The sequence below is a fragment of the Phalacrocorax carbo genome, chromosome 5, assembly GCF_963921805.1.
Source record: "Phalacrocorax carbo chromosome 5, bPhaCar2.1, whole genome shotgun sequence".
NCBI lineage: Eukaryota > Metazoa > Chordata > Aves > Suliformes > Phalacrocoracidae > Phalacrocorax > Phalacrocorax carbo.
Window position 1 is genome coordinate 39,615,793 of NC_087517.1, and position 27,487 is coordinate 39,643,279.

Sequence of the window (27,487 nt, forward strand, 5' to 3'; positions counted from 1 at the left end):
ATTCTTATTCTTATTTATTAGATAACTCCAGGTCAAAGCTGGCCACCTCGGGCACTGAGCTCTGGTCACCGAGCTGAAACCTATGGCAACAGAAAACTCCAGGAGGGATGAAGCTGGAGGGAGGCAAAGGTGGTTTGGACACAATTATAATATTGTCTCTGATGAAAATCCATGATCAGGACAACAGACAACAGGGGATTAAAAAGAGCTAAGCTAAAAAACCAGGACCCACCAAAAAAGAAGTTTTGAACTTACAGAACACTTTTAACAGCAACAGAGAGTAAATAATAAACAACTGAAAACTACTTTACAGTGAAGAAAATTAAGATGCTGTACGTGGTGAATTATTCCATTTACAGCTTCCTTTTTAAAAGTCATACTAATTAATGACTTTAGCTAATCTCATTCTTATTCACAGGACAGCCTGTATTTATTTTGCAGAGAAAATGTTTAACTGGAATGGCCTATTGAGGTCTTCCTAACTCATCTTCAGCAGTTGTCTTGGGAAACAGCACTGTAGTCATATTTAATACATGCACTGTGTACAGCAACTTTGATGAAAGAGGAATAAAATTATACAATTATTTCATTAATTATACATTATACATTTTTGTTCAGTGGCCCTTGGTACTTTTCAGAATAGCTGGGTCACCTGGAGAAAAACCGCACCACAAAGCTTTCTCATTAACACTGCGAAGGGGATGCCTTGGGCACTGCAAGCAGCTGGTAAGAACGAAACCCAACGTTTACTTGAATATAAAGCCCGTAAAAGTAGGTGAAATAGGGTACAGGGGTCACACAGGCAGCTGCAGGATAACCTTCCCAGCAATCCTCTTAGCCTGTGTGGGTCAGTATCTTGGAAAAGATTCCAAAACCCAAACCCACCCCAACTCCTCACCTTGGGCTGCTCTTGAAGCACACCTGGAACTGCTGCTTTTTTTTACAGCAGTTTAAATTGCACTGACATGGTGCTGCTGTAATCTCCCTGTCTCCTTCATCCTCACCCACTCTCATCCAGTCACAGGGTCTGGCCCAGGAGCTCCCCTCCACCAGAAAATGGGAAGCACCATGTTTTTCCAAATGAAAAAAACATGTTTGGTTGAATGTCCCCATTCACCAAGGAGCAACCTGTGCATCCAAGATGAGCTTACCCCACAGGAACATGTTTTCTCCCCATTACTGCAGGTCAGGGAGCAGCAAATCCCAAACTACAGAAACTGTGAGCTGGCACAGGGTCTGAAAGCACAGAGGCGCAGCCACCATGGCAAATGTGGTGCCAGGAGTTGCAATGTCCTCACTGCTCCTGGTCTCCAAGCCCAGTTGCTGACCAGGCCACTCACCTCTGGGCGGTCCTTGGCAAAAATCACCAAATGAGCAAAAAAAAAACACCAAACCCCTTTTTGAGGAAAAAGCAGAGGAATGGTGGTTGCTGGGAAGCTCCAACCACAACCACTACCAGAAGATGGTGGAGGTCACACTGGACACCATGTGGGGTGGGATGCTAACAAAGACGCAGGGGACCTTGCGAAACACGGTTAAGCTGAATGGTTGCAGCTGCTCAGGGCCTTTCGTATATGTTGACCTATAACTTCTTGGTGCCTCACTTGAACAGATGTAAAATGGGGCATGATTCGTTTCTGGCCATCCACCACCATGGAGCAGAGATGATCTTGTTCAGGCCACAGATGACAAATGACACTCAACAGCATCCCGTCACTTCTTATATGTCACAATTTCACTGCTAGCTGTCACACTACAGAGCTGCTCCTGGGCTCCCCCTCTGCGCTATGGAGAGGAATATGGATATTTTAAGCTCTTGATCACATTTACTAGTGACTTTTATATTTGTGTGGGGTAAATACACCAAGACTTAGGCAAATAATGAAAAAATAATTACCTAATGAATTATCTGATTGATTTGATAAATACTCTCCAAACAGAGAGGAAAATGGAATCATAAATAATGTACTCCTCTGCTGATGGGAACAGTTTTAAATAAACTCACACATGTCTGGCAGTGCTTGCCGAGATGGTTCCAGCATGACCACAGATACTGTGCCTGCCAGGAACCACCGACATGAGTTCTGGTATGCTGTTACTCCATCGGATGCAACCCCTGGTGGAGGGTATGTAAAGGAGCTGAGGTAAAAGGATCTCCTGGTCCAAAGAGGTGAGACAGTTACATCTTATATCCATCGACCACCATGGGCACAGCATGCAAATGTTAAATTACACTGAGTTTCTGTTTACAGGCACACAGAGAAAGACTTCCAAGTGGTTTTGCCTTTTATAAAACCTGAAGTCCCATCCGGTTCAAGCTCAAACACAACAGGGAGCTTCTGTGTCCAGGAACAAGCTAGTACCCCTGCACAGCACCACGCATGCACCTCTTACCCTAACATGTCTCCCTGACACCCAAAGCCTTCTCCAAGCTCTACAGCATATCCATCCTCCTCTCCTCAGTACATGCCTAAAGCAGCTGAGCTCGCAGGAAAGGCTTCAGATGAACTTTGTGTTTGTTTCTTGCTGCCCTCCCTGTCTGCAAAGTTAACCTCCAGGAAGCACACATTCAGCTTTCACATCGTACCTATGCAAGGTGCGCATAGAGCAGGCTGGGAAAAGTGTCAGCAAACAAATTATTTATCATATTATTGAGCAGGTTTAGCTTGATGATCAATATGAAAAAACCCCCAACTGCTCTGAAATGCGTAACAGGGCAAAATCCTTGGATCCACCAGATCAGTACACCAGTCTTTGCAAGGACTGGATTCTTCTCTGGCATTTGGGGGATTTCAGGTTGGAAATAAATGATGAGCTCTTCCACCTCCCATGCTTTCTGCCACCTTTCCTGCATGGGTGACTTCACAGTGTCAGTTCAGGCTCACAAGGGCCAGACGCACTGCACGCCTTTCTGCCTGCAGGCTCATCTAGCAAAGCAACACCTCTCTGCTGTGCTTTGCAGCTTCCAGCTCTTTCTCAGCTCTCCAAGAGAAACCATAAAACCTTCTGGACGCAAACCCAAAACACTGCATTTTCCAGGTTTTCTGGAGAGGGATTCTCAATGTACGTATATATACGTATATATGTACGTATGCAAAAAAAAAACCCCTAATGTTGCTGACTCCTTTTGCGCAACTCCCCAGGGCTTCGCCAGCTGGCTGGCTGTGGGCCAGAAGAAAAGTATTTTCAAGACCTACCAAAACTACATCTATCTTTTTCCTGCTTTATGTGCCCAAAACAGTTTTTACAGACGACACCTGATGGAAAATGCTCTAATGGACTATAAATTCTGCAATCTTTTCTATGCCTGCTCTGGGCTCCAGTTAAACATGGCAAAGAACTACTTCCGTGTAAATAAATTATTCTCCTATAGATACAACTAGTCAATGTGGGAGATTGAATCCAGTTCAATTAGTGCCTCCATGACAGTAATGAGAAAAATACTCTACCATGACCTATTGTAAATCTAAGAGAAAAGGCTCCAGCAGGGACTTAGTAATTCCTGGGCTAATTGTACATAATTAAACAACGTAACAGCACCATTTACAATAATTTCAATGAAGTTCAATGATACACACATTTATTAATTTTATTACATCTGTGATATTAATTTTATTTCATTTATTATATTTCTTATGGAGGCAAGAGCTCTTTTCAGTACCACAAAAACTGACCCGCATTTTTATGAATAATACTAATTTCCATCGAATTTTAGCCCAGCAAGTAAAAGGCAGATTTGATAAAATGCCATGGGGGAAAACAAAGAAAATCTATCCTTATTAGGTTGGAGAAAGTTTTCAAAGAATAAACATATCAGCACATGGCGGACAAAAAAAAATAAAAAAGAGCAGTTTTTGTTTGACCAAAGTAAATTTAATATTAATCTTGAATGTGGCAAATAGCTCTGGCTGGGAAGGGGAGGAAAAACACACTTGAAACACCAAGGTGCTCATTGCTTTGTAGTTTACCAGAATGTATTATTTTAAAACTAATTAAGAACTTTGAAGTGAACAAAAAAATTTCAATTCTCATAAAGTAAGATTTTCCAGTATTTTAGTTTTATTGGGGGGGTGGGGGTTGGGTGTGTTGGGGAGAAGATTTCTCACTTGGGTTAACCTGTCCTGGTTTTGGCTGAGATAAAGCTAATTTTCCTCCTAGTAGCTGGTACGGTGCTGTGTTTCGGATTTAGGATGAGAATAACACTGGTCACGCACTGATGTTTGAGTTGTTGCTAAGTAGTGCTTACAATAGTCAAGGACTTTTCAGCTCCCCGTGCTCTGCCGGGTGCACAAGAAGCGGGGAGGGGGCGCAGCCGGGACAGCTGACCCCAACTGGCCAAGTGCTATGCTATACCACATGACGTCATGCTCAGTATATAAGCTGAGGGGAATTGGCTGGGGGCCAGCAATTGCTGCTCAGGGATGGGATGGGCATCAGTCAGCAGGTGATAAGCGGTTGTATTGTACATCACTTGCTTTGATTATTACTATTATTACTACCACTACTACTACTATTTTACTCTACTTTGTTTCAATTATTAAACTGTCTTTATCTCAACCCATGAGTTTTCTCACTTTTACTCTCCCGACTCTCTCCCCCATCCCGCTGCGGGTAAGTGAGCGAGCAGCTGTGTGATGCTTAGCTGCTGGCTGGGGTTAAATGCGACATAACCCCAAATTACTTTTCTAATTCTTTCCCAGTTCAGTCACCAAACTGAATTTTCCAATATAGGCATGGCTCTGGCTTTTACAGAAGTTTGCTTCCCTTGGTCACACATCCTCCTTTCCAACCCCCCACACCCAGGTGACTGCTGTCACTATTAGGTGTCTCATTTATAAAACATCACCCATTACATTTTTTCCTTCTTGCAAAAGCTTTGTCACCTACAGCAGGACAAATACTGATGAAACATCCTTTCAATGCCACCAAAAGAGCACCCACACCCCAAAATCCACTCCAGCTTCAAAAGATTAAATCACATCACAGCGATACCACAAAGCCATGAACAGTTGTGCTCATGTTCACCTCTCCAGTATGTTTTTCCCCAAAAGTGCTAGGCTGGGTATCGCCTCGGTTTGGCCTCAGTGATGATTTTCAGCTAACAGCCCCAACAGGGGACAGTCCCCCGAGGCTCTGGCGTGTGCATAAAGAGCTCAGTGTTAAAGCTAAAATGGAATAATTCATTTGACTTTTACCAAGGGACTAGGATTCCCCCGTTCAGTGTAATACCTGGTTGCTGTACAGTGTGTATGTTTCAGCCTGCACCAGTGGTCCTCAGAGGTGCTAAAGAAAAACAGCTGTCTGGCTTCAATTTGCCATTGCTCCAGTGGATAAGCTTTAGAGGTCTCCTGAGGAAGACTTAAAGTGGAAGCCCCCAAATGAAAACAGAGGAATTAAACTAGGAAACTTAGAGGCAAGGATGATTATGCACTTTCTTCTATTTCTAGGATGAAAACCTCTGCCAGGCACCCTGAACAGGAGAAGGAGCACAGGTCTTAACATAAGATAAAAAAACTGTGTGCTAAAGGTGAATGCGTGGCTTGGTTGAGAGCCAGAATGAGATGGGGAGACCTGGATTTCTGCCTCTAAAAAGGCTTTCCAGACCCCAGTCACAGGCAGGAGCAAAGCTGCCTGTTACACACAGTCAGATATCAGGTCTGCTGGGATCCCTGGATGAAAGGTCTCTGCTCGGCCATCAATGCATGCAAACCATGGAGCGACCCAGTAAATGCTCTTTGGCAGAGGTCAAAGGGGTTTCATGCTGACAGGCCCAACATAAGAGACTGTGGTTTGTCACCTTTGTATTTAGGGAAACAGCATGTATGTCCTACTTGTCCTACCGTTCCTCCCACCAGCCTTGCTCCACAGCTTGCCCAGTTTATTGCCTGTCTTTGAAGAAGGCAGACCTCTGGGGAAGTGTATCAAGAGCAAATAGCAATCAAGACTTCATAAAAAATAACAACAATAAAGAAAAAAGCAAGATTGCGCACAACAGCTGGCAGCTTTTCCTCCTATAGTTATCTCTCTTGGCTGCACCATGCAGATCTTCCACTCTCTCTACCTTGTGAAGCAAGCCAGAAAAATGAGGAGACGTCGAAGAACAGTAAAGAGAAATTGAAGCTCAGAAATAATAGGCAATGAATCTGAAATTTGAAGAACAGCCTTTTTTCTCTCTCTCCCCACCCCCCACCCCACCCCACCCCCCCCTTTCTTTTGTGGTTCCAAGCAACATGGGCTTGTAGAAGTGTAATCACTTCCCATCCGGCTCATCACTCACACGAGGGAACCAGCACCACACACAACAGAGTGAGCCTGAAATTGGCTCCCACCAAAAATAAAAGATAGCAGAGAAGCACAATCCCTTCAGAGGATTGTTTAATAAATCTTGTCTAGACAGGGAACACAAGAGAAATGGAAAAGATTTCTTGGAAGACCGTGGCCATTCAGTCCCATCCCATTTACATTATTGATATGTGCTTTCTGCAACCAATACTTTAATGTGAATTTTCGTATTTTGATTCTTGTTATTCAGCATCATCCAAAATTAAACATTAAACTTTAAATATTTAAAAATGGGCGAAAGTAGTAATTGAAGCTGATGGAAATTGCACGCTGGCACTATTCCTGCTGTGTGTGCTTGCCTGGCTGCAAAAATGCCAGAGACACTGTTGCTACTCCTCTATTTTCAGTAGTTGCTGACATTTTACTGTAATTTATTCTCATTTTCTCCTCCTCTTCTTAAAAATAACAACAACACTACTATTCTAATAATAAACCAACAGCTCTCATGTCCGAAAGACCTTTCAGCAGAGGACTGTTTCTGCCAGCAAAGGGGCCTAGCTCAGCATGCACGGACGGCTTGCAGAGCATTCACTGTATAAAACCCAACCGGCTGCTCACGTTACACTCAGCGCTACATTACCCTTTGGTTCCTTAGTCATAAGTTTTTCTTTTGGTAGCCTGTCTTTTCCAATGCAGGGGCCTACTGTCAGCTACCAACAAAAATCCCGTTGCAGCCAGTATTTGGCATATTTTTTGATAGCTTCCTCCTCCACTTTTATCTGTCAGAAGTGCTAAAGACTCCCACAAGCCATAAAGTGTTTCTGACATTCATGGCTTTTAGATCCTAGGTTTCAAAGAACCGCTGAAGGTTATGTTGATTAAGCCCAAAGACATATTTCTAGAAAGCTGTAGCTTAAATAAAAAAGGTGTTTTGCTGTCAGAGTGATCAGCCAAAACTGTGACTGAACCAGAGCATATGGGAGCTGAAAGCCATCAGAGGAACGTGTGATGTTCCACGCTGCTAAGATTTGCTCTCTCCAGCAGAGATCAGAGGCAGCAGGAAAGCAGAAGAGGCATTTAGCTCAATTAAAAAATAAACAAATAAAAACAAAGCCTTGTATTGAGCGAGATGATGGTTGATTACCCGCCAGTTAAGCAAGGGCTAAGAAAAATCACTGCCTCTTAAAAGTGCTATCAGACAAGAGCACTTTTTGTTTTGATAGAGCCCCAGAGAGGCAATCCGAGATGCCTCTGGATGATGGAGCTGAAGACGTTTATTTAAGGAAACAAGAGAAGCCTTTACTGGGAGCTTTCCTGAAACCCAAGATGAAGACCTCCTTATTTTGCCTCTGAGAAGTCCCCGCTAACTGGACACAAAGGGATTAATCCCTCTGGCAAATTAAGATGGAGTGGATGCTGTCTGCAGCAGATCTGATAAATATTTGCATCCGCTACAAATTCATGGCATAATGCAGCATTAAAATTTCATGTCGGGTTTGGGCTCCTTGCAGTTCCAGGCATAGTTACAGGCAGCAGCCATTGTAAAACTGCCAGTTGCTTTACCTAAGAAAATTTCAGCCCTTATTAGACATTAAAAAATATTTAACTTCCTTCTAGAGGTCAGAGTTAAAACCCAGCACTTTAAGTACAGCAGTTCAGCAAAGGCTTTAATGAACAACTAAAAGTTTAAAAGGAGGAAAACCAAAAAACTGGACTACTTCTCACAATCCGAAGGCACATTTGGAGGAATGTGACCTTTTATGGGAGGAGCTGAGGTGCAGAAATGCAGTCAGAATTATTTCTTTCAAACTGAAATCTCAGGGAGTGTGTGAACTCTAGTCAAAGTAATTTAAATAAATAGGAATTTTTGTAACTCCTGGCTATGAGCTCAGCTGGCTCCAACGTGTTTGTGCAAGTGTGTGCAGATTACCTTATTTGAAATGGTTTCCATTCAGTGCTCATCTTTTCACATTCATATCATCAGGCTGATCGAGCTTTGGACACCAGCCCCAGGGCTAATGAGTGCCATAAGGTCTCTTGGAAACAGCTGCTCTGCACCTCCCAACATGGGACCATTAGAAATCACCCTTACAATGTTCCCCACACACACTGCCTAAGGAGACAGAAAACTTCCTAATGCTGGTTATTCCAAATGCCATCTGAAAAACGCTTTTTCAGAAAATAAATATACCCACAGGTAGTTTACTCCTCCCTCATGCACAAAAGCATGCAGGCATCAACAACGGATCCGCAGTGGGATCTCTATTGAGCAAATCAGATATATTGCACTGCTATGACGGAAATATTACAAATACAAGAAACAAGGTCTAAAACATCAAACCAGGTGCAAAACAGTGGGATGAAGGTTTTTTTTTTTCCTGCCTTGAGTCATTCTCCCTCTATCCAACCCTTGGGGTGTGGGTGCCTGCACTGCAGGACACAACCCGGCCCTGCTGATGAAGACAGACCTCACATGCCAGCTCCAGGCACACCACCTTGTTCCTAACAGCACCCTTGTGTTCCCTCCCATACTGTTTTCCCAAGTAGCATGTTTCTAACAGAATTTTGAAACAGAAAAGGTGACCAGAAGTGCATAGAGCCAAGTGCACAGAAAAGCACCCACTCGCATCAGGAACCACATGCATACCTAAAACATAATATTGAGGTAAATTACATAAACCCAGTATCTTCCATCGACACTGAATAAGCATTTCAATCCACATCTCAGGAACACCAGAGACCACGATGACCGTATGGGGTTGAATGCCCGTGGCACGAAGAACTGGGGAACTTTCCCATGATAACTGGCATGCGATACCTGCATCACTGCAATCCATTAGGGGAAAAGCATACTTAGTAATTATCTCTTCTATTAAATAAAAACAACACATCTTGGTCAAATGACAGGATTACAAAACCAAAGCAAAGTGATATTTTAACATTTTATCAAAATTTGCTTTTTGAATACTTGCAACTAGCTCTCTTTAGCCCTATGCTGCTCAGCTGCACATCCACCGACACGAGCTGAATTAACCCCAAAGCAGGCAATGGCAAAGCTGCTGCAGAAGATGCAAACATATTGATGTTGGTATAGATTTAAATGTGCTGGACCTACTCTGCCCAAGGAACTGCTGGCTTGCCTACTAGGAACACCTGTAGCAATGACATTATTTCATGATTTTGAGACTTTGCCATTTCACGAGCATATTCTAGGCGTTTGCTGGCTGAGCGCGTGCCAGATCAATTTGCAAGGTGAGGGGTCATCATTGCAAATGAAACAATATTCCTCAATTTCACTGGCCAGCAATGGAGAAATTTTTGATCAAAAGGCCATAACAATGTCAATGAAAAGATAGCGTGAAAACACTTGCTCTGCAATGACTGGATGTTCTTGCACACAACACACAATGCTTTCCCGCAGGCTATAACTGTATGTATTCTGGGCTCTCCAGTTCAAGAAAGACAGGGAACCACTGGAGAGAAGCCACTGCAGACCTACAAAGGTGATCATGGGACTGGAGCATGTCTCTCATTAGGAAAGGCTGAGACACCTGGGTTTGTTTATCCTGAAGAAGAGAAGACTAAGGGGGGGATCTTGCCCAAGCTTATAAATATCTGAAGGGTGGGTGTCAAGGGGATGGGGCCAGACTCTTCCCAGTGGTGCCCAACAACAGGACAAGGGCAATGGGCACAAGCTGGAACACAGCAAGTTCCACCTTAACATGAGAAAAAACGTCTTTCCTGTGAGGGTGCCAGAGCAGTGGCACAGGCTGCCCAGGGAGGCTGGGGAGTCTCCTTCCCTGGAGACATTCAAACCCCGCCTGGACACGTTCCTGTGCCCCTTGCTCTAGGTGTCCCTGCTCAAGCAGGGGGTTTGGAGAAGATGATCTCCAGAGGTCCCTTCCAACACCTACCAGTCTGTGACTCTGTATTTGATTTTACATTTGATCAGTTTGAGTGATTTTGGTGTCACCCAACCAGGGACACTTATGGGCACTGTGAGAAATAAATGCCCTTTTAACCGCATTTTGTTCTTACATATGCATTGTTCTGCTAAAATAATTCATTGTATCCTAATGAAATGAGCACGATTTGCTCCAAGAATGAATGAATAGTCACTCCCTGGTGATGGGTATTTATGTGCAAGGACAGAGGGTCCGCAATGAAAGATCTATCGTTAGCGCCTGAACCCATTTTATCTTCATTTCACATGACACGAGTGAACTGAGTGTTGTTTTGGGGGTATAATTGATCTATAGCTGAAACAAATCAGCTCCGCAGCTAAGTGAGGAGATGAAGTAGTGGATAATCTGTAGTTTAAAACCAGCTGTTCTGCTGAGATCAAATTATTACTTTGGCACTGAAATGATTAGCTGACAAGGGAGCGTGTTTCAGCATCCGCCATCATTACTGGGCACTGCTGCCGAAACCTCCGGCCACGCTGGTGCCAGGCACCAGAGCTAATTAATAGCATGGCTGGGATCAGCTCCTGGTTTTCTAAACTGATGGACCTCACCTGGCCTCAATTACAAATATCAGCATTTTCAGGAAACAAATAGGCAGAGGAAGCAGGGAAGGAGGATACTCAGCCCGCGGTTAGATAACTGTGACTTCAACAAATGCCAGCAAAATGTTTTAGGTTTACGCTGCATGTCTGTTTCTGCTCTCTACAGTAGTTTTAACACAGCATAAATATTTGCAAATATTTTCCTCTTATTTCTCTCTGCTTGCACATCTCCGACAATTATTGAGAACTGAAATTCATCCCATCCCTTTCTGCAGCGCCCTTCGGTAAGGATTCCTGCAATGGCTGTTTTTAATAGGTTTCCCTATTTTAGGCAAGGTACCACCTGCTCATGAGAACATCAAACGTATGGGACAGAAATGCAGGAGGGAACATGTTTGCAGTTGCCTTTTCTTTTTCCTTAATCATCTTCTGTGCTTTCAACTACAACAGCCTTTTCCAAATAACCTGAAGATAACTGAGGTGGCACAGCAGGTGAAACATAAACATGTTCGCATATCAGGCTGCAAAGACCAGCTACCAGAGCAGCAGGGATGTTCTGCATTGAGCTTGCTGGCTCAGGGAGCGGGAAGGTAACCCATCTGCAGAGTGCACTTCCTTTCTTCTTCCTCTTACCTAAAAATTCACCAGACTCCAAAGAAATTAAAAATGGTATTTCAAAAAAGACAGCAATCTATAAGGCCTATTAGGTCAGGTTTTCCACACCAGACATCAAAGCAAGACAGCTCCTCACAATAGATACATTGTCTTCGAGTTGATCACTTGGTGGGTTTGAAAGGAACACAATAACGTCATCTGCTTCCTGAAGACGTTACTCCACACTTTTCAAGAAACAGCCATTAATTCCCTAGTATCCATTATGGATTTTCCTTTCTTAGGCCTTCACTCTGCACCATACTTTTGGAGGACGAACTGTCATTATTATTCCTAAGGTATGTATTACTCAGGGCAGTTGTTTTTGATTCACAGCAGCAATACAGCATGCGCCTCATCATCCCTTTCTCTCTCTCCTGCCCTGCGGCCCTTTCTGGAGGGGAAGCCAATGAGTATGGAGCTGGAGGATTGTTTTCAGAAGTCCCCTTCCAAATTCAAAGCAGGATGATGGGTCCTTCTATGTATAAACCAGCAAAATTGGTATGAAAAGGATTTAAAGCAATAATGTTCTGTACCCCAAGCTTCCCCGTTTGGAGGCAGCAACACACCTGCACATAGCTCTGGGGGTTGGTGGGTTTCCTTGTCAGTGTTTCATGGGTTGTCCCCTGCAGCAAGATGCATACACTTTCACCATCTTCATGATTATCCAGAATTATTAAAAAATTGATGATGTTTTACAGCTTCTCTGCTGGCACTTCAGGATCTGAATCAATCCCAAAACATCAGAAATCAGAACGAGTTGTGGCATCAGGCTCTGGCCACCATTCAAGCTCTTGGACCACTTGGCTATGTCCCTTCCATCCTAATCAAAACTGAACAGCATTTACTTTAAGGGTGTTGTCTCCTTCTTGGGCTCAGTTAAGGTTGTTTTCTTAAAGCATGAGCATAAAGTGTCTACAAAATGTATTTCTGGTATAACCTCTCTCTCCAGTGAGCAACATTACGCTATCACTGTTATTCTTCCTGCACAAAACAGTGCAGGTTTGTCAAAAACGGCATGATATTTCTACTTTGCCTTTTTGACATTTTCAAGTTTATTATGTTCAGACAGTACCTCAAAGCACTTCATTCTTCCTCTCTGGTAGGACTAATGACCACCAAAGAGGGAAAAGAAATGCTATGCGCTATTCACTACAGCATGCAGGCACTATTACCCTTCTACTTAACTTCAAACACAAGTACTACACGTCAATGAGACCAGTTGTCCTCAACCACCTGAAGAAGCACTGCCTTGAACTAGGTCCTTGCCACTTAAACCAAAACCTCTTCATTTCACCTTTCCATGCTGATGTTTGACACTAGGGACCTCTCACCTGAGAAGTCAGTGGTACTTGATTTCATACCCTGTAGTGCTAAGCACTCAGACAGAACCAGCCTGAACTGTACAGCAACACACACCGCATGTAGTTAATGGAGATATCTCTGCTGGCTGCTTGTCAAGTTGGGCAAACCCATCCTGAATCCGATAAAGACAAATCCACTACTACACCCTTGCCAACTCCAGTCTCCCTGGCTCCTTGGACCAGCCCCACACAACAGAGTAGCTTTCACCAGGACACGCCCTTGTGAACGTTCTCTTGACATGCTGTTTTTGAGGTGGGTTCTCAGGAAGGTCAATTTCTCCCTCTCCCCAGCCTTCCTGGGCACCTATGCAGGATGCCTATGTATGTATGGCCATATGTATGTATGTGGGGCCATAATCAGATGGCCCACTGCTAGTATCAGGTTTGGGATAGCAGTGTTGCTGTTGCTGAGTGCTGCATTCTGCACAACTGTGTTGACATTTCTGAACCATAAAAGCCCTCCGGCAGGCATCTACAAAGGAAACCTTTAAAATTGATCCAGTTTAGCACAAAAACTGTTGGCTAAGCTTCCATCCATCCCTCTGCTCCTCCACCCCTTGACACAGCTTACAGCAAAAGATTTTGCTTTCCCTTTCATACGGCTTTTAACAGCAATTCAAGCCCATTGATCCAGGACTCTGAGTCAGTGTATTACAATGCAAGATTATTCAAGCTCTCTGACAGTCGGTTTGTTTAATTTCATTTTATTCCATAGTAAAATGGCTAGAGGAAAAGTTGGCAACGTATTGCCTAAATGCTCAGGAACAGAAAAATGTCACTCAAAGGAAAGTATAAAATACTTCCACTTGGCGCAAGCTGCTATACCACAATTATACATGTATCTATATGCCTGTCCATACCTTGTCTGTGCCTCCTGACTTCAGTCTCTGTTCCGTGGAAAGATTTGAGAGGGCAGGTAGACAAAAAAGAGAATAAACAAACCTTAACGACATCTGAGCAAAGCTTGTCAGTGAGCAGCGTGAAACAGTGGAGTTTATGCCATCTCCTAGCTAAGGTTAAGAGTAGCCTTGAAAACTCATTTCACTCACCATTTACACCAAATAACCCTTCTTTCTAGGGTTGGAAGAAAACTACTAATTTGCTTTATAATCCAATAAACGTATTTATAATTTAAAGCCTTTGCAACTATGGGGTTTTTTTCCTGTTGGCTAGTTTAACTTTACTCCATTGTTTGCTTTAGTCCAGCTTCAATTAGGCCAGCACTGGTAGGAAAGAAGTTTACATTTACAAGAGTAAGATCATTAACAGCATAAGATTGTTGAAAGGGAGGGTATAATTAGTTTCACTCACCTAGAGGGGAGATCAGCTTCTGAAAGAAACAATACCTAATTAATAAGGTTTGCACTGTTTTGTTATTAATAATGTCCTCCCCTCCACTAGCAGCATTTTTATAGTACCCATCACAGTAGCTTCTGGTTTCTGGCTTAGACACATATATTTTGCAGATATGCAGGAGCTGACAGCATCAGACCTCTTGGTAGACAGACAGAAGGAAGAGTCTGATGAGATGGCAAGCAACAGGAAAAGAAATAAATTAATGGTCTATATTCAATTTAAAAAAGGAAGCCTAGACAGAGCCATGAATCTCAATAGTTGCTTTTGTTCACGTTAAGAATTTGACTCCTGATCTATATTTTTGTTGGTGACTGAGATGCAGGGTGCCAGGACCAGTTGGAAAGCACAACCAGTTTGTCAGTCACCCGGCTAGCCGTTCACAGGCAAAGGCAGGCCATACAACACACCAGCAAGGTGACAGCTACCCCAGACCAACACGGCGCAGTGCGGGGAAGGAGGTTTACCTGCACCTCAAAGATCCCTGGCAGGTATTGCCCATGGAGAAACATGCTTCCACCAGCATGCGTTGATCACAAAGGAAAGGGCTGAGGTCAACATCTACCCTCAAATACAGCCCCATATAGCAGGCTGTTAGGAAGGGAACAAGATCTGTTTTAGAGAAGAGGAGAAGGAAAACAGTCTTCCTGGCTATTGCTGATGCTATACAAACGAAGCGGAGGAACACATCCATTTCACAGACTACTCAACAGTTTAAGCAAAGAGCCCCCAGACCTGTCCACGACATTCCTGGGGTGATGGTACACTTTGCCAGCTCCTCCAAACGCTTTCCCCGACCATTAACATCTTCCACATGCTACCCAGGCTAAAGTGCCACTAGTCAGCAGCCCCACCCAAGGCGCTACCTCTGCCAAACCTAGAAAGCACTCCACCTGCAGCAGTGAACCCCTTGTCCTGAGCATATTTTTGCAACTGGGGCCTCTTGCACCTCAATCTCCCAGCAATGGGGCTGGGAAGGGGGTGGCAATACTGTCAAATGGCAGACATCACTTGCAGCTGTGGCTGGTTCCCATCACAAGCAGGAGTGCTCCCACACCGTGCCTCCCATGCCTACCTGGGCTTGCAGGTACCCCTGCAGCACCCATAAACTGCCAGAGGGGCTTGTGAGGGTCAGCAGGACCAGTAAGGAGGACAGACCCCCACCTCACATCATGAGGCAGCCTGTGCAGCCCCTGAGCATGGGGGAGCCGCCCCACATCACCTCCCCAGCATTCTGCTCTGCCTAATGAAGGGCATCTTTGCTGTAGCTACGAAAACAGGATAGCAAGCGAAAAGGATATTACTCATCTCAAGCATGTGCATGGGTCTGGGTTACTCTGAATAATTTAAATCAGGCTTCTTTTATCTCTCTCCTGCTCCAGCGTTGCTACTGCTGCCACGCACATGAATCCGACAGGCTTCCCGGGTGGCCAGAGATGGGGTGCCTCCTGTACAATGAGAGCTGAAAGGGAAACGCTAAGACAATTTAAAGAGACTCCTTAATCATCCTGGACTGTAAATATTTACCTCTCATCTCCAGGTGTGATACAGCTGAAGGATGCCCCAAACAAAGGGGATGCAGGCAGAGGCTGCAAGAGAGCTGGGGAAGCTCTTGGCCATTGCCAACACAATGAAGCGGGAAATGAAGCCCCAGGCTGGGGATCCGTCCCCACGTCCTCCCGGAATCCCAGCAGGGGAGATTGTCCAAACTCCTGTATGTGGACGTGCGTATGCCAGTGAAGGGCCTGTTGACACCACCTGCTAGTCACTCCGCACAGATGACTGCGCATTTTACACAGCAAATAGATCAGAGGGATGTGGACACAAGGGAATGTAGCCTCTCGTGCTTCCAGCAGCTTTGGGAGCGCTCCCAAGAGCCAGCCCTGCAGCAGATGGGACATGAGGAGCAGCCCAGTAACAACCCCAGCAGGCCTGGTCTTCCCTGCAAAAGGGCATCATCTACAGCCCTCCCCCATTACAACCTCTCCAAAAAACCACTTCCAGGGGTGGGGGGGTGGGGGTGGGGGGGTGTGTTGCACAGCACCTGGCACACACAGAGGCAAAGGGCAGCTTTACAGTCCATCCCTGAGCCAAAACAGGAGCCTGCATTTCCACAGCACATGACTCTCCTCCTAAACACAAGTGGTTACTTGAAACTACATCTTTCATACAAAGCCACCAAAAATAATTGCTAAATTAATGGGGCAATATCTAATGTACATATATTTGGTTACAGCTTGGCAAACCCAGCTCAAGGAGATTAATTGTATATTAATTCTCCTCTATGTTTGTTTTGCAGAAGCTAAAAATTTAATTCAAGCAGAAGACTATGAGCTTGCAGAGTCTTTAAGTTTCTCTCAGCTGAAAACGAAGCCCAAACTCCATTCCACAGCTGACCTGGGGTGCTTGCTGGTGTTGCATTGCTGGTAGGGAAAGGTTGAGAGGGGGACGAGAGGTTGCACAAGTGGGTTTTTCAGTTTATTTTAGGGAGAGGAGGTTGGTATTGGCGTACAGGAGAGAAAGGAGCCTCCTAGCCCAGTTATTCTGCCTGTTGCAATGCCCTGGACAGCTATAAAAATAAAAGAATAGGGCTGGGAGGAGTATAAAACCCAAGTCAAAAACTGGCTGTGGGGGACTAGCAAAAGCATTAGCTGCTTGGAGAGATGAAGCTGCTGGGTTTGTAAACAATGTTAAAAAAAGGCTGTGCAAAGGCCAAACAGAAATAGCTGCACAGCAAGCAAGGCCACTACGGCAGGGCAAGGAAGAGGTGGGAGGTGGAGAGAGGGCTTGCGGTCACGCGGTACTGCTCTGCAGCTCCATCGAGGTCTGGTGGGAAGGAGCAGCCACCACAGCGCAGGGCAGCCGTGAGCTGCTCAGGATTATCTGTGCCCCGTGTAGGCAAGCGTGGCCAGGTGCAAGGGGCAAATCTTGGCAGAAAGACAGGGAGGGAGGCAGATGGGAGGCTGGTAGCCGCACAGGCAGCTTTTTGTGGGGAAGGAAAGGGAGGTGTGAGCAGGGTCCCTGTGCTGCCATGTTGCATCTAGCAGAGGAGATGCACCAGCAACAGCTAGAGGTTTACACCAAAGAGGCCTCAGCAGTGGCACAAATCAAGCGGTACTATGTCCTGTATCTAACAAAACTGGGTTGAAACCAGACAGGCTGTTGAAAAGGGGTTTTTGAACATCCAAGGAAGAGAGGCACAGAGGTTGCTAAGGGCAGTCTGCAGAGCTACAAGGACACACCTGCATGACAGATGACTGACTGGGACAGCACAGGAAAGCAGACACTGTGGAAACATGGATGCTCACCTACAAGCATATCACAAACGGGGAAAGCAACGGAAGCACAAAAATAACATAAAAGCTCTAAGCACATTTATGCCAGAAAGCACTGGCTACCTTTTACCTACCAGATTGGAGGCTCTGGGAGCAGTGAGGTTGGGATGGAGCTGGGTGAGATTATGTGTAATATTTGTCTTCAATACCAAGGACGAGACCCTGACCGCCCAGGTGCTGTCCCACACATCAAGGGACAAGGGCAATGTGAACAACAGTCACTGTAATAGCACCTGGCAATCAGCTAGTCACCGCAGCTGCAGCACGAGCTTCCTATTTCACTACCCACTTCTGAACACAGGACAGGTCTGGAAGACTCCGTGAATCTGGGCCATTCCTCACCTTGATAAATCAATACTTCCTGGCCATTTTGAGACCACTCTAAACTGCTGGGATTATTTTAAGCCACTGTTTCTGCAAAGCAATGGGAAATAGCAAAAGAAGCTGTCCTCCCAGAGGAGAGCTGTATCACACATGCTTTTTGCAGTTAGACTCTGCTCCCACTCCACCCTCTGAGTTTGGGATCCAACCCACTTTAAACACGGTTTCGGTTCATCCAACACAGTTGGTGGCTGATGACGGCCAGCATAAAACATTTTGTCAACACCAGAAGCTTGGGCTGGCATCCCGCTGGCCTCTTGTAACCCACCCAGCACAGCAGTTGTGTTTATAGCCGTGGACGCCCCAGCCAGGTTTGTGCAGCAAGTCAGAGGTGTCCTCTTTCCACCTGGATTTCTGTGGCATGCAGAGTCCTGCCCATCACCTGCTGCTGTCACACCATTCGGCTCTTTATGCTTCCATTTCTAGTGGGTAAGGTCGGGGAGGGGGGGGGGAGGGGGGGGGGGGGAGTGGGGAATTACAAATAAATACATACACATATTTGATTTCCAGGTATATAACTACCTGGAGGCCACTGACTCTTTTCCAGCCAAGGACAACATGCGCTGGCGAGGCTCTCCTGATGCAACTCACAGTGGGAAAAATGCTACAGGGCAGCTTTGCCCAGCGAACCGCCCCTCTCCCCCCACCACCACTTGTAGGGCTGGACTGCAATGCTTTCCAAGCACCTCAGGGGAAATCCCACCACCACACAGGTGAAGCAACCCTGTAGCCTGTCTTTCTGGGGATTCCTGACAGGCACTACTCCACATCCTGCTCCCTTTCTGCTGAGCTAGGACCTTATTGAAGCCTGTCAGCTGGGAATTATGATACCATTTTGTTACAGGAGAGGATGCAGAGCTGTGCTGCCAGGCCTTCAGGAGCCATATGTATCATCACAGTGATCTGCCAGGAAAACTGGACAAGACAATACCTTCCCATCTCTGCGCTCCCCCCTTCCAGACAGGTCCATTAAAACTTGCAGGCTCTCTCTGTGCCCATGTCTCTGCTGAGCTCTGCTGCCAGAGCTTTCAGAAGGGTCTGCTTAGACCCATTCTGCTATAAAAGACCAAAAAGCTTTAAAAAACAAAACAAAGACAAGCAATTACTTTTCTTTTTAATCCAGAAGCAGCTCTGAATGCCTGGGAGCCAGGCAGCATGGTTTGCAACCAACATTTCCCATGGCTGCTCCGGCAGTCCGACCCCTTGGAGGGGTCTGACTCAGACTTCCTCCAAGGCTATAACATAACCAGAAGCAAAAATACATAAAGCCCAAACCCCCAAATTCCATCTGCCACAAAGTCTAAAGCTGATTGTACGGAAAGTGATAAGTACAGGCTGGCGCAGGTTTTCACCAAGCACGCAGTTATGTATGCTGACAAAAGGAAGATGGGGCTATACATCTTTGCAGTAACTGTAGTGGCTGTAAAGCTGCCCACCACGAAACACCCACCCCGTTAAATGGCAGGCAGATAGCTGCCAACGTAGCCATGGCTGAGGGTGCTACAGAGGCACCATAGAGGTAAACAAACATACATAAAAATTTATAAAGCAGTAGTAGATAATTTTCAAAGGCTGTTGATTGTGGTCAGAAATGAGTTTCATAATCATTTGGGAGAGTTATTGCAGGGAACAGCACAGAACTTCGGTCATGTCTTTAAAAATAAATAATCTGAATTGGTTAAATAAAATCCAGGCGCAAGAAGACAATTTACTGACTGCAAATTGCTAAAAGCCTAGGGATTAGTCAAAGATAACTCTCATTTACCAAATATGTTTAACAGTACAGGAGTACTTGCAGAAAATTGTTTTGTGGTATACTAATTGTGTCTTTTATTTCGAAAATTGAACGCAGAGATGCTATTAAGAAATAAGAACTGTCCGCCACAGAAACCGTCAGCTTTGCTAATAGAAACTAAAATAGGCTTTCATTTCTGAAACTAAACAGTCATTTGCAATATGAACTAGTGCATGATCTGAGCTTTTCTCAAGATTTTTTTCTGAAATTCAAACCAGGGAAATAAATCTCAGCTCTAGCATTGACAAGACTCAAGACATGCACCAGCTCAACCAGCTTATCTAGTTTCACAGAGCAAGTCCCAGTGCAAAATCCAGGCCTGTGCTATTAGTTGAAGGATGCCAGTGGGTTGGGAAGCAGTGGGAGATGGAGCCCAACCTCTTCCCATCTCCACTACCGACTTTCTGGGTGAGCCTGGATATTGGACAGGGAGAAGGCAGCTCTCAGGGCCTGTTTTCCACCCAATTACTTGTCCTTCCCAGGTGAGTCACGCTCTTGGAAACAGTAAGTGCCTTTCCCTACTGCAGCACCTACACCACTGGAGAGTCTGCCTTGGCCATGACAGGGAGATGCCACTCCAGCAGCAATGCGCTGCATTAACCTAAGCATTGTTTTATGGCAAAAGCTCATGGTGGTGGGACTCCAATGACTGAATTACCCCAGCATGCATTTTCTGTGGGTAGGTTGAGCCACAGAGGAATAACAGAGAAAATCAACTGTCAGCCCACAGGCAGAAACATGTTGTCTTTCCTAGCACTCAGGCGTTTCTCCCTCCTACCGAGCGTTTCTTCCCTGACCAGGACTCCCGTCGTGGCCACGGCATATGGAAGCACTGAGCAGCAGGACCGGAGCTGATGGAGCAGGAGGGTAGACACTCGCAGAGCACAACTTCACATTGCAATTGCTCACCCTTGTTTTGGCCACCCACGGGCAAGTAATACCCAGACACTAACACAACCAGAAGTAAAAATAAAACACGTAAAATTACAACAGCAGATTTGTACTCCTGTTCTGCACATATACGAAAATGCTGGGGAAAAAACCACTAGTCTATGTAATCCTTTCTTACATGAAGCTACTCATGATCTCAGAGCCATGCACTCATTTGTACGCCTGAAAGTTTAAGTGGTTGAGCGTTTCGTTCAGGTGATAGGCAGCCCTTTTTAGTCTTAATCAGCAGCTATCTAGACAGCTAACTCATATACATAAAGAAAATCTACTTAGGGAATAAATGTCTAAATAAATATGAGAGATGGGATGCTGATCTTCTAATGTTCCTCTGCAGGGTAAATAGAATTATGGGGGTTTTTTCACTTCGATTCATTTATGGTATTAGTTTATTATTGCATGATAAAAAGGCTCAGCATGCCTAGCCTGCTAGGTCTTCCCTCTATCGTGGAGTGAGGGGCTGCCCAGCTAAGCTGAGCACTAATGAGTAGGCAGGCGGGCGGCACACAAAGCCACGGTACTCATCAGCCAGACATACAGGGTTACCAGGGTATGTCAACTGCCTGCCTGCCTGCCTGCAGTCAGTTTGGTGGAGAAAGAGGGCAATTATTTCAACAGAGACTAAGGAAAATTGGAGAAGGCTGGAGGAGCATCATCTTGCATGATGACTTCACCATATTTAAGTCTGAGAGAGACAAACAGCCTTTCTTTTAGTTATCTCCCATCTGCCACCTTCACTTGGCCATTAAAACCATTTTTAGAATGATAAAACAAGTAATACTGCATAACTAATGGATGTCGAATTATCGGCGTAAATATGCCAACATTTATTTATTTATTTGCCTCACCAAGAACATGTTCTCCTCTGTTTGGTTTTCTGTTTTAATGACTACAATTTATCATATTAACTAGACTTTCAGTTTGCTGGGTTTTGTTTCAAGTTCTGCTTTTTGCTGAGACATCTGCGAGAGGGCAGTCTCAGGTAAGAGAAGTAATAAAACCAATAAAAAAAGCAATAGCAACTATCACCAAAAAGCACAAGTGACCGAACCACCTTCATTTACTACACAGGGCCTACCTTTCTTCCTCTCATTTGCTAATTTTACTGCCCACTTTCCACCAACATTTTACTCTGCTTATGGCAGCTCTCTGCAAGGAACCTTAATTCCCCAGTTCCGAAATAATTTGCTTTCCCTACCTACCAGCAGACCGCGTAAGACGACAGGAAAGCCAAAGCAGGAGAACCTTCTGTGATGAATTTAAGCCATGCGTGATGGCCCAGTCAGGGGTTTCAGGAGGCACCTGAAACTCCAGGGATGCCAAAATCAGTGTGGGGATCCTGCCCACGCAGGAAGTATCTATCTGCCGCCTGTCTAACGCGGTGGGAAATGTTAGTCCAGCTGCACCGAGGCTATGTATTTCACAGCACAAGCATATGTGTTTTACCCACCTGTCACAACTGTGAAATGTATAGATAGCATTTACTTCCTAGGCATTCATCGCTCAAATTAACAGGCAACCTGTTAGTCTGAGTGCAATTAGCACCCCAAACTTCACTTCAGCCGTATCTGGTAGCTAAATTTTGCTTGCAGGTCTTTTAGCAGCCTGGTGTACACTTTGAGTAAATATAGGGCAACATATAGAGTGGAAATCCTGTGAAGTCCCCGACAAATTTAACAGGAAGCAAAGCTAAGCACAGTGTTGGAAAATCGGCTTTGCCTTTGTTAGAACCCGTAATGGAAAGTTCACATTTTTACAAACTGAAATTGAGCACTAGGTTCACCCGAGACACAGCAAACTGAATGACTGAGTGTAACACAACCTGCTGGGGCTGACTCCTGCCGCCCTCTTCCTGCTCCCGGATTTAAACCTGCCACTCCCTCTGCGTGCTTTTTATGGAAAAGCCAGTTACATACAGACACGCATCTTGAAACATGACATTAGCATTTTGCAGAAGTATATGCAAGCTATGCCATATGATATAAGGCGTGTAAACCCATATCTCTGTCATGGCTTGACAACTTCTATTGGAGAGTACGACCAGCACAGCCTGAAACCACACCACCACAGGCTGCGTTTTCTACCACGGCCCTCATATCTACATACCAGTTTCTTCCATGTTGCAGCCACATAGTCTGCAGCATCCTCAGATGCCCACCTCTGCGCACTGGATCACCCCTTTAATGGGTTATTTCTTCAGACATAATTAGTTTTGGAACACCAATAATCATGGCCTTAAATTCTTTTAATTCAGTATTCACCTTTCCCTCCTTGTGGCTGCTAGCATGTTAACAGGGAACACACAAACCACACTGAAATGTTCCTTCACAAACCCAAAAGCATGACAGTTACTCAGAATTTGAAGTAAGGAGGGCTGAGGGAGCACACAAGCCAGGCCCTCATCTATCACAGACCTCCTCTGGATGCTGGAGATTCAATTAGGCTCAAAACTCCAGCCTCGTACACAAAGAGGTTTTTATGTTCATTCAGCAATCACCTGTTGTTTTTTTTTTTTTCTTAAACGCTCTACAGATGTTCCCTAGAGTACATAGTATTTTATTAGGACTAGCTTCCCGAAGCCTCCAGTGCTTATCTGCATGATTCTCTGACCTTCCTAAACCTTACCTTACCTGCTCCATACCTGCTGGCAACAAGCACAGAGTTATTACTGGAAGGTGTCAGCTTTCTGTGTAGTGACATGGCTTTCCACACCTGTAACATTTTATTTTCCTTTTATACCGCAGTGGTGCTGGCGGAAAAGAACCCTGCCCTTCTCCAGCCTAGCATCCATGTCTACTTTCCATGAGAAAAGAAGATTGCTTACCCGCAGGAAGGAGAGGTCTCGGTTGTGCTCAATGCTGGTGATTTCCAGGTTGCCCATAACTACCTCACAGTTCTCATAGTACTTGCGTAGGGCCCGATACTGCTGCTCCAGGTCAGAGAGGGAGCTCAGCTTGTTCTCAGTGCCGGCACACACTGCAAGAAACCACACAACACAATCAGAATTAGTACAGAAGAGGGTCACAGGAGCTGAGCAGGAAATAAGTTTTGTATACAGTGATAGAGATAATTGTAACAAACCCCCTCAATTATTCACAGGATTGGGTCCTAAAAAATAAAATTAAAAAAAAAAAAAAAGAAAAACACGAAAGAAAACAAACCACAACCCGCAGCACAAGTTACTTGAGTATCAGCAGCAGAGGTGGGAAGGTACAAATATGGTCCACGATAATCTCAGCATTTTAAGTACATCTCACCAAATGGGATGAAGTTCCCGTATTTACTGCCAAATGTGCAGAAAGGCTAAAAATGCAGACATGCAGGAAAAATTCAAAATCAGTTGACCCCAGAACCTAAAGGGCCAAACCTAGGTCTCAGCAAAGCCCCTACTAATTCTACCAATGACAGAATCAGAGACTGAACACGGATGTGCCAGTCATGGACATAATGCATCCAAGCTGACCTGGGTAATCCAACATTTTCCCCGATTCACCTGATGCTCAGAAGGGGTCTGCCAGACAAGCCAAAAGCAACCTGACCAGAAGGCTCCAACCAGAAAACCCAACTTGGTTTTCCCCATTACTTTCCTTAAGACCCTAGGTGTTCCCAGATTTATGCAAATAAATAGGAGAAAGACAATAGCAAAAAACATATCATCTTTCCACGAGTCACCAGACTGTGATCTGAACATACGGTGGAGACGTGCCAGATGAGTTACGAGTTCATTTTCAGATGATGTCCTGTAATATTTTACTACTCTCTTCTAAATTTTGAAGTCCAGTTCAAAGCTACTGCAAAATCACAGCTCTGCTCAGCCTACAACCTTGCTGTGCATCAAGCAGTGACAAAAGCGAACGGGAAAAGAAACACAGAAGCAGCTTTTTACAACAGCAGTTTTTCATGCGGTGCTCAGCTGACCAGGGCAGCAATGCTACTTAAATAGCCAAGCATGGGGATGGGATTTTTTTTGCATGCACTTTTCCTGATTATCAACACCTTGTGTGTTGTTCTTATCTGTGAGTAAATTAACCTAAATATATCCAAACTTTTGAATCGGGCATTATATTATGCAAAACATGATCCAGACCAGAACAGCATTTCTGGAGCCTTTCCCACTCCTGGATTAGATCAATACAAACAAAACGCTCCATGACTGGAGGCATAATCAGTAAAATTGGCTAAAAAAATGCTCTTTTGAATTATGCAGGCCCTTTTTTTAAATACCGAAAGTAATTAGGTTTTTGAGTACTACTGTTATTGCCTGTTTGCTTACTATGCCCCCCCCCCTTTTTCTTGTAATAGGAATGGCAACAATTCTCATGTCTCTTCTCCGCTGTGGTCTCTCTGCTGCAAAGCAATCTGCTCTTATGCCAGGGCAATTCAAGCTTCTAGCAGCCTCTTGGCGAAGGGCTTCAGGAGGCAGCCAGAAACCCACGAATTGATCAAAGTTTTCTCCCAAGGAAACTCCCTCTGACCTAAGAACGCAGCAGAAATCTGTTCCTCCTGAACCGTAACTTCTCAGCAGGCAGAAACAGCAGGGGTTGGTTTCATGGTGAGCCATGCATGGGATGAAAGTTTGATCAGATAATTTTCAGGTTTTGTGTTTCCAGTGGCTAAAGAGCATGGACCAAAGCTGAACAGGCACTAGGTAGGACTGCTTTTCCAGATATATATATTTGGTCTACATACCAAAGGAGTATTGTAAGGGATGCAATTTTTTTTTTATTTCTTTCTATGACTCAGTAAAAGCAAAATTTTAAGGTCCTCACCAAGTTTAAAAACTTGAAATACTCAACATATATTCATTATATCCCGTGTTGCACAAAAACAAAACCTATTTGTTTCCTGAGGTTTTAAAATAAAAACTACCACCTCATTTCAAGGCTTAATTTAAAGCACGAACATTCACATTTTGAAAGTTCTCGTAAAAACCTTACACCACTTAGAGGAAAACATATTGTTTACAAAATTTTTAATAGCCATTTTTGGGGATTCTCAGGATGAAAAGACATGGTCCCACTGGGACCTGACACAGCTCTGCTGGACTGGGAACACCTAGAAGGATTAACCACTGCTGCTAAGGGATGGCACATCTGTCTTTTTGAAATACAAATCCCTGTCCTTTTTCATATTTGAGTTTTATTTGGAACAACCTCGAGATCTGCCATACAATCATCTCCACTGGAGATGGACGCCTGTTCCTGCCAGAAGACTTCAAAACTGTTTGCTACTGATCACAAAATCAGTTTGCTTCTTTCTTAAAAGCATCAGCATCAGCATCTATAACAACAAGATTGACTGTGTTTCCAGCCGAATAAGTATTATTCAAACTAATAAATAATTTCTGTTCCATTTCACAATTGATGCTATGGATCAACACAGCTCAAAAAACAATTCCAGCAGCTCAGTTAATAAAGCTACGTACTGCAACACTGGTATTTCGTGTTGCACACCCATTAAACATTTCACGAAAGGTAATTTAGCCATTTGTTGCTGTAAGGAGGCAGAACACCTGGAGCCTGCTCTTGCAAGAGGATTCAACAGGGATGAAGCCAGCCCAGGTGAAAGCCAGGGCTGCAGGTTTTATTCAAGTAAGATTAATTTTGTACAACCAAACCATTGCAGTACCTACTCCCAGCTTTTGATATTGCTACAGAAATCAATTCTTTCGGATGAATAAAATCTTAAAAGCAAATTTAGAAGAAGTCATGCTGATCCTTTAAATTTATCTCATAGGAATTCCAAGCATTTAATTTCTGTCTTAAAAAAAGAAATCCCCTCTAGTCCTCTGTTACACAAAACATCTCCTCGTTCCAGCTCACACCTGGGCCTCTGCTGCCTGCTTGATAAGCAGCAAAGGTATGTGTAACCTGGCTTCTCCCAGCCTGCTCTGCCACAAAACGTGGGAAACCAGGGAAGGTCACTGCCCAGCGTCAATCCTCCCAACTACTGCATGGCCTGGCTCAGTTTTTGCAACTCTCTACTGTCCTGACAGGTCACCTCCCCTCAACAAAAAAAAAAAAAAGAAGAAATTGGTTATGGATTGACTCAAATCAAGTTGTATACCGAAAGTGAGACTATCCTACATCAAGCGGGGGGTGCAGCAGTGCAGCTTTTTTGCCATCAGTATCCAACCAGCAGTGCAGCCAATGCAGAAACAGTACTCAGAACAGGAGAGCGCCCCGACCTGGGGAATGAATTCAAGTCCCAAAGCGAATGCAGGTATAACCATTGATCATTAACAATCCATTATTATAGTAAGCCATTAATCTCTCTGTGCCTCAGCTTTACAGTACAGGTTTTGAACATATACTTTTGACGCACCTAAAAATTAAGCCAGATTCAAAATACAAAAGAGAACACTACAAAAGTAATGAAGAAAAGCAGATTAGATCAGTTGTCACTTGCAGGAGGATAGAGCTGGGACAGCGCCTCCATCCTTTGCAAACAGCCCTTTAAAACATAGAAATTGGATACGCTGTTGAGGTTTTTTTAAGGCAAAATACAACTAATAGAGTAAAAAAGCCATTCCTGCCATGAGGGAGAAATGCTGCTGCCATGTACAATTAGAAAGGTACTCCTGCTTGCCCACACACACCAGGGAGCCAAACCTGGAACTGTTCATTAACAATAAGGTTTACCCACCACCACCATTTTGAGCCAGAAGAGGCAATTCCCAGATGCTCGGGGGGTGGGGGGGTAGGAATTCCTTCTGGGTCTGATTTGCCAAAATAGTTAAGAAGCACTAATGTAACGGCGTGTGAGCTGGGAGCTGAGCAGGGGTCACACGGAATCCCCAGTCCCTCTGCCCCCGACATCAACAGAGCATGAATATATCACCCTCTCCCTCCTGCTTGTCTCTTGGAACAGC

At 44.6% G+C, this 27,487-nt stretch overlaps 1 protein-coding gene across 4 annotated transcripts in view; it reads right to left on the reverse strand.

The window, feature by feature from the left end:
• Positions 1-27,487, reverse strand: part of ERBB4 (erb-b2 receptor tyrosine kinase 4) — a 651,514-nt gene that overhangs the window by 381,760 nt on the left and 242,267 nt on the right. For all 4 annotated transcript variants that reach the window (XM_064452102.1, XM_064452100.1, XM_064452103.1 and 1 more), the window contains exon 2: positions 23,441-23,592. In XM_064452102.1, coding sequence (XP_064308172.1) covers positions 23,441-23,592 — 152 coding nt within the window. The remainder of the gene's footprint in view (positions 1-23,440; positions 23,593-27,487) is intronic.